General features: G+C 58.8%; 1 protein-coding gene across 1 annotated transcript; it reads right to left on the bottom strand.

Moving 5' to 3' along the window:
* Positions 1 to 512: 512 nt before the first annotated feature.
* On the bottom strand, positions 513 to 6204 carry LSMEM2 (leucine rich single-pass membrane protein 2). The gene is made up of 4 exons (XM_074958343.1): positions 6069 to 6204; positions 2826 to 2966; positions 1790 to 2011; positions 513 to 853 (listed from the first exon to the last, which is right to left on the bottom strand). Exons 1-4 carry the CDS (start codon positions 6088 to 6090, stop codon positions 720 to 722), a joined length of 519 nt encoding a protein of 172 aa, XP_074814444.1. The 5' UTR covers positions 6091 to 6204; the 3' UTR covers positions 513 to 719.
* Between the last annotated feature and the right edge of the window lie 1258 nt (positions 6205 to 7462).

The raw sequence follows: 7462 nt of genomic DNA, 5'->3' as shown, positions 1-7462 counted from the left end.
TGCTTTCTGCAGCTGTGGAAGGTCAGGCTCCAGCATCTGCCTTTCCTGGTCTAACTGCCTCCCCCAGCTGGGCTGGTGCCCCTCAAGCCTGAGCCGTGGGCTCCCCCCAACCACCACTGGGCTGGGACCCCTCTAGCATGCCTCCTGTTTCAGCTCACAGGCCCTTTGTGCCCTCCCCAGCAAAGGTAGAGTAGCTTCAGGGTGTGCCTAGGTTCGGGCTGTTGGGCAGGTGCCCAGGTGGGGGTCATGCCCTGAACTCCAACCACAGCGGTTCAAGCAGGCCATGAAGCTAGCTGGTAGCTGGGTCCCATGGGGCTGTTGGAGGGTGGGGGGGTGCGTGCTAGTACAGCTTTATTGTCACATACAAAATTTATATTTAGAAAGGATAAATAGTGCTGGGGGGAGGGAGAAGCTGGTGTTAGAGGGGGAGGGGTTATAAATAAGGCGTGACTGTGGAGTGGATAATAAATAGGCTGTGGGGGGGGGGGGTGTAATGATGGAGATTCTCCTCATTATCCCCCCTTAGTCCTTTACAGGCTGCCTGCCCCTGAACAGGCTCCTAGTACTCCAGCAATGACCCCCTGAGACCAGAAGTGCTTGGCCTGGCCTCTGGTCAGTCCATGTTCCCTGCAGAGAGGGTGCTTGCCCCGGGGTGCGGGAGGCAGTTCTGGACTTATGCCCTCCCCATCAGAAGGAGCAGCAGGCCCAGGGTGGTTGGCTCACATCTGGTCCGAGGCCTCGCTGACATTCAACCGCTTCCACAGCTGCAGGCTGGTGGCCCTCATCTGCTGCACGGACTCCTCCTGGGCCTCCAGCCACTGGGACAGGACCCGCAGCGACTCGCTCTGCAGGACTGTAGGGGAGAGAGGAAACCCTGTAGGTGGTGCTCCTGGCTCCCCAAGCCCATTCTGGCCCTTCTTGCCTATGGCCACGGTCACCACGGGCTTAGAACTCATAACCTGCAGTCGAGGAACCGTCTCTAGCCAAACCATGCCACTAGGGGGCAGACCCACTGCTGCTTCAACCCTGAGCTCCCACTGAGGCCGAGAGCCCCATCTGCCACGCTACAGCGTCCCCTTGGGGGCAGCCTGGGAGCTCAGCTAGAGAACAGGGTGATGCTCAGGGAGTCTGCCATTGAACCCAGGAGGATCCCATCCACGAGAGCATGGCCGCTGCTGCCACCAGGCCGGCCCCCTCAGCCCATCTCTGTTAGCAGCGACCCGTGCGGGTTATCCTGCTCCTCGCCCCCTGCAGCTGCCGGCAGCGAGCTCTCCCCGAGCTAGTGCCCGGCGAGGGCTGAGAGTGGGAATGGAGCCTGTCTCTGCCACAGGGAGAGGGCCCCACTGGCAGGGCTCAAACCCAGCTGCCTCACCATACCCACCCATGCTGCTGTGCCAGCGTGGCCACAGGCTGGGACCTTTTCCACAGTGCTCTCCCTAGCTCAGGGTGGTGGAAGGGGCAGCAGGAGGATGGGAGGTGCAGAAAGTGGGATGGGGCAGGGGCTCAGCTCCCGCTCTCACTGGGGATGGGATGTGGGGGCCCCAACAATGCCTCAGCCTGGCCTGGGAACTCTGCCTGTTAGTCTGCTACTAAAGTGGCTCCTGGCACGGCTCCCACATGGCACCTTGCTACCCGTGCTGCCTCCTTCACTGCAGGGCCAGCAAGTGCTCTGATTCTACATGGGCTACCCCTGCCACTCCCTGCCCAGGTCCCATTTGCACAGCAGGTGCCCCCAGCCCAGTAGGGCAGGGCCAGCGTGTCAAGTGCTGAAGGAGATGGTCCCACGTACCGCTCAGGTACACGGCCAGTGTGGCAAGGGTGAGGCTGGCTAGCACCAGGGCCCCGAGCAGGGCGAAGAGGGCTGTGCGGCAGCAGGCAGGATGGAAGCAGGGGCAGATGGGGGTGGTGCGGACGGCTCGCAGTGTCGGCAGGAGGGCTGGCCCAGCCCCACAGCGCTTGGTGGAGTGAGCCTGAGGGGTCTGTGGGGTGGTGGACTGAGACAGGCCGTTCCCTGGGGAGAAAGGTTAGAAAAGAGTGAGATGCCAGCCACTAACGCTCCCTGCCCCGGTGCCCCCTTAGTGCCCAGCAGCCCCACTGAGAAACATCTGCATGAGGGCAGCTGGTGAGCTTCCCTGCTGCAGTGCCAGGCCCATGCCATGCAATGGACTCACTGCAGGGCCATGCCAGTGCAGTCTGTCCCACTGCCCCTTCTGTGCCAGTCAAGGCATAGCACGGCCCGATCCCTGGCTGAGCAATCCCAGGCTGGCAACAGAATCGGTCGGGGGGCAGGTGTCCTGAGGGAGGAACCAGCCTGATCTGAGCAGCCCCCCCTCACCCTGTGACTGCTCCTTTCCTCCGCTGCCTCAGGGCTATCCCATACTTGCCCTATCTCTGGGGGGGATTTGGCATTAATTATGCAGGCTGACACCCCTCAACAGCCACTGGATCCCCAGAGCTGATCTGTCCCCTGACCCCCAGTACTGAGAGCCTCTTTGTTTCAGCCCCAGACTCTCCCCCCACATCAGCCATCACCATGCTCCTAAAGCAACCAGGATGCTTTGGTCTGTGTAGTGCCCTGCTGCTGCCTTCTAGTGGTGGCTGATGAGCCTGCTATGGCCCTGGCTAGCTGAGCTGGACCCTTTAGCTCAGGCCAGAGAGATCCAGACATCGGAGGTTCAATCCCCACTGCCGCAGCCCAGCTGGCCTGCAGCATTGCACAGGCAGCAAGGAGATTAGGGATCACCCTTGGCCTGTCTGGCACTATGGTCAGAGTTCCCCCCAAGTGAAGGACACAACCACCAGCCCCTGGGGGGAATAGTCCTCACCCTCCGCGGCCTTGTGGCCCCCAGGCACCCAGTACAGGTCACTGATGGACTCCACCGAGTGCAGGTTGATCTCTGCCAGGTCGTTGCCATTGAGGTCGATGGGCTCCCTGGGTGGGGAGGTGTCTGCCTTCACCTCGATTTCTGCCAGAGAAGGAGGAGGAGCTTTGAGGCCTGCTGCCTTGGCCTCTAGCCCTCAGCCTGGTCGGTTTCACTCTGACTCTGGTTAGTTTCAGTGGAACATAGCTAGTGATGGAGGTGCCCAAGGCAGGATTTTTCCCAACACTCTATTCCCCTTGGTGTGTCCTGTCCAGGTTAAATGGCCAAGTTCTGGGGCTCTCGCCACCTCTCCCCAGAATCCATGGGGATACCTGTTAGCCTGGCCACCACAGCGCTTTCCCTCCTGTTCCAGTCCTGCCAGGTCTCATCTGGCAGCTTCTGGCCATGCAAAACCCCTTCTTGTGTACAGTCTCCAGGGGAGCTGCAGAGGGACTGGAGTGCACAGTCCCACTGCTTGGTGCAGACTTCCGGTCCCCCCAACCTGGAGTCACGTCTAAGCTGTGCCAAGCAGACATTGTTATAGTTTGTAACAGCCGGTCACACCCCCGAGCACTTAGCTGGATTTATCCCACAGGATGCAGCAGCTGTGTGATTCCCGGCCAGCCCATGGCAAGACTCAGTGGCTGCTGTGAGCTGTGCCCTAGATGGGCATCGCATACTGATGTCATGCTACTGCGGGGCCATAAATACACAGCTGACTTGTTAATGCCACCCGGCTTAATCATGCTAATGTCCCGCTCTCCTAAAACGGCTCCTGTCCTTAGCTGTGGCCATGCAAAATCCAGTTGAGCTGGACATGAGAACCTAACTGCCACCTGTCATTTGACAAGCAAAACCTTCTGCAGAATGAGGCAAATCATTGCTAAGAGGAAGCAGTGCATCGCCCCCACCCACCCAGAGAGCCCCATTGATTCCTCATGCCCTCCCCAAACCCTTTTCCTCAGTCCCCACAATTTCGAAGGGTCAGTTCTGGTTACCCCTGTCGCTAGTAAGGGGGCCCACCTTATGTCATCCCAGGAAATGGTTGGCCCTTTTTTAAATTGGCAGTAGATGGCTGGGGGAGGGAGGGCAGGCTGGCGCCTTTACCAGCTGGCTCACTACTGTGATCCAGCCCTTATCAGCACTGACACAACATACAAGAATGCTTAATGCACATCTGGAAACATGGGCAGGGGGAGAGTGTTGAAACCCCATTGCTGTCAATGGGGTCAGGTTTTCACCCCCATCTATGCCACAGACTCACTGCATGACCTTGGGCAGATCATATTGCTGCTCTGTGCCTCGGTTTCCCCAGCTGTATAATGGAGGGGATAATCCCCCCCCATCCGCCTCACAGGCTCGTTAATGCACATGGTGGTGGTGGTGCTCAGACCTGATGGGCAGAGGCTCTGATGGCTGACAATGAAGCAGCGATGGACGATGCTGACTAGCAGTGCCAGACTAGCGCGCTTTGCTTTGCCCACAGATCAGATGCCAGCAGAGCGAGTGTCTCTTTGCCAATGCCCCAGACTTGACCTCTGGGATCTGTTCAACCCTTGGCCTCTCTGATCAAGGACACCAGGAACGGCCAGTTGTGAGGCTGCAGTTTGTCACATGAGCTGATGAACCAGTCACAACCTTGCCAGAGCCTGTTACCAAGCGCCCCCCCCCCCCCCCGAACCTGGCCCATGTGACATGTAGCCGCCGGCAGCAAATACTGGAGCCTCTTAGCCCTGTCACCTTAATATAACTGTCACATGGCCAAGCTGACCAGGGAGGAAATTCCTTCCCGACCTCAGAGCTGGGATTGGATGGACTCTGGTGCGCAAGCCTCACCAGCCAGGCATCTGTACTAGCTACGGATGAGACGTTTGCGTTGTTCTGCTGCCCACACCACAAAGCCAAGGGTTGCTGCAGCCTACGTGCCACAGGCTCCCCCTGTACGGTTTCGTTTTCTGCTACCATGGGCCCCAGCTAGCTCAAGCCAAGCCCAGCATTAAGGTGTTTGTGCTTCGAGGGGTTTAACCAACCCAGCCCCAGTGTGGGGCTCAGCCATATGGCCAGCCCCAACTACCATGGGGGGGCTCTAGCAAAATCATGAGAGTGTCTTAAAAACTGAGGGTTTTTTTTAATGCAATTTTGGGGTCTTTGCCTTTGTCTTCTCACTTTTGAGCCTGTCGGACAATTCCTGGTCACATTTTTCAAGCTTGTCGCTGCAACTATAATGGCTAGAAATGTACATTTTTAAAAAAGGTGCTCACATTTTCATGTGTTCCCATGACTCCAGAAGCTGGGGCTTTAAGGATCACCAACCTTAACACAGCACATGTGACCCACTGCCCTGTGTGGTATGGGTCCTCCTCTGGGCCAATCAGCAGAGACTATGAATCGATTACAGCCCCCTAAGCGCAAGCTTGGGTCTTTAGTACTGGAGGGCTGTGGGTCAATCCCATCATGTGTCAGCCAAGATAAGTGAGGGTTGGAGGTTGGTACTTTAAAACAGAGGTGCTGCAGCTCATGAAGGTCCCCTGCAAGCAGGTTGAACTGGCACTCATGTTCAAGGAACGCCCAGTTCCGCCAGCTTCTCCCCGCTGCGCGCTCTCTGCTGCCCTAAGTGTGAGCTGATGGCACCCCCATCTTGTGCCCAACTGTCAGGGAGGGGCAGTGCCCAGTCTGGGATTAGCAAAGTGCAGAGCAGGCACTAAGCCAGCCCCATAGGACGGGGGCAGGGGGGGGACCAGGGAGTTAATGGGGTGTTAACATCCTACTAGGCTGGCGGGAGTGCCAGTGCAGTTATCCCTACATGCCAGCCTGTGCTGCCAGCAACCTCGCTGGGGTCAGCCTGGCCTTGGACCCACCTGCAGCCACCTCCCCCATCTTGGGCCTGAGCTGGGGGCTCCACCTTTAAGCCCGGCCTCTCCTGGGCTGGACTTATACTGGGGCCCTCTCTTAGGTGGGTGCTGGCAGCTACCTCCTCTGGTCTGATCTCGTCTGGGGTCTCTGTCCTCCCAGGGCTGGGCCAGGTGGCCTCACCCTGCCCCTCATAATCCCACGGCTGCACCTGGCAGGATGAACACCCAAGGGAGGCAGCTCAAGGCTGGCACAGGAGCAGGGGAACGGCTCCCATGTTCTCCATCCCACCCCCTTCCCACACGCTGACAGGTACGGTGTCCCTGCCGACCGCCGCCCCCCCCCACCCCCCCGTACCTTCTCCAGCCTCCCTGTGCATCGCTGTGGGGCCAGAAACCACTGCAGCCGTTGTGCCTCTGCCAGTGGCCACGCCGCGGGAGCCGCTGGAGGAGGGCCCCACGTCCCTTGGGAGTTGCCCGGGAAGCCGGCGTTGGTGCCTACAGCACCAGCTGCTTGGGCTTAAAATAGGCCGGAGAGGAGCCCACGCCACGGAGGAGCTATAAATAGAGGGGGAATGAGCTGGAGCGGGGGCACGATGGGCTCTATTCGGGGAATGCCTGGGATGCCACCACAGCTGGGGGCAGCCGGGGGAAGGGGAGGCAGCCAGCCTGGGCAGCAGCGCGGGCTGAGCCAGATCTGGAGCGGGGCGGGAGGTCCACGAAGCCGGGTAGGTCGCGGGAAAAGGGGCCCCAGCCCCTGACTTGTCTCAGACCCTCCTTCAGAGCTCTGGAAATAGTTAACCCCATGAGACCCATATCCGCTTCATGACTGGGAATGAGAAGGGCTCAAGCCTTCTGGAACACCGTCCACCCCTGACAGGAGCAGGGGCAGGGGACATCCCCCACAACTAGTCTGAGGCTGGAACTGGAGGGGCTGCGATGGCGGGGTGGCCTGTGCGGCTAGGGACTGGACTTGAAAATCCAGGAGGACCCTTCCAGGCTGATGATCCAGATTGGGGAAACTGAGGCACAACAGAGCAAGTGACCTGCCAGAGGGTCTGCAACAGCACTGAGGAAGGCAAACCTGGTGGTTAAGGCAGTGAACTGGCACTCGAGGGACATGGGGGGACCCCCAGTCAGTTAGTCCCTCCCTGGGGGAGGAAGAATAATTCTGCTTTGTCTAATTACCTTGTAGGGACTGACTCTCACTAGGGGTGGGTGCAATGGCTGGTGAGTCCCTGGCTCTGGCTCGTGTGCTCTGCCCACTAGAGAACACTGCCTCTCACGTGAAACCGTGTCACTGCATCGTCTTCCCTGGGATGAGGGCTTTTGCTGGTTCCAGACACATCACATCAGCTGCAGAGGAACATGACAATCCCATCAGGGAATGGGAATTAGATCAGATTACAAAAACCCCTGGGGTATCCTGGGGAAAGCTTGGAGATCTGCACCCTCAATTTCCCAGGCAGATCCCATGGGCCTTGCACATTCAGCCTCCCCCGCTGTTGTCAGTGGAAGTTGGACATATACAAAAGCTGCAGGCTGGCATTTGCTTGGTGCTATGCAAAGAGGATGACTGGCACCCCAAGCAGAGGGCCAGCACAAAGCCAAGGTATGCCATAAGCCCTACCGTGGGGTTTCAGCGAAGCACAAGCTTGGTGGGGCCCCTCTGCGGGGGTGACTTACACCCAGAGTGTGGGGAAGGTGGCAGGTTTCTTTGAATCAGAAAACCAGAGTTCACCTCACCTATCC

The sequence above is a fragment of the Natator depressus genome, chromosome 7 (genome assembly GCF_965152275.1).
Source record: "Natator depressus isolate rNatDep1 chromosome 7, rNatDep2.hap1, whole genome shotgun sequence".
Lineage (NCBI taxonomy): Eukaryota > Metazoa > Chordata > Testudines > Cheloniidae > Natator > Natator depressus.
Note: the sequence above shows the minus strand (reverse complement) of the source record. Positions and strands in the feature narration are given on the sequence as shown.

Coding starts and splice junctions, on each gene's coding strand:
- LSMEM2 (XM_074958343.1), bottom strand. CDS start 6,090: ATGCACAGGGAGGCTGGAGAAG. Junction 2,967..6,068: donor GCACAGGGAGGCTGGAGAAG/GTACGGGGGGGT, acceptor CTTCTCTGGCAG/AAATCGAGGTGAAGGCAGAC. Junction 2,012..2,825: donor GGGCCACAAGGCCGCGGAGG/GTGAGGACTATT, acceptor CTTTCTCCCCAG/GGAACGGCCTGTCTCAGTCC.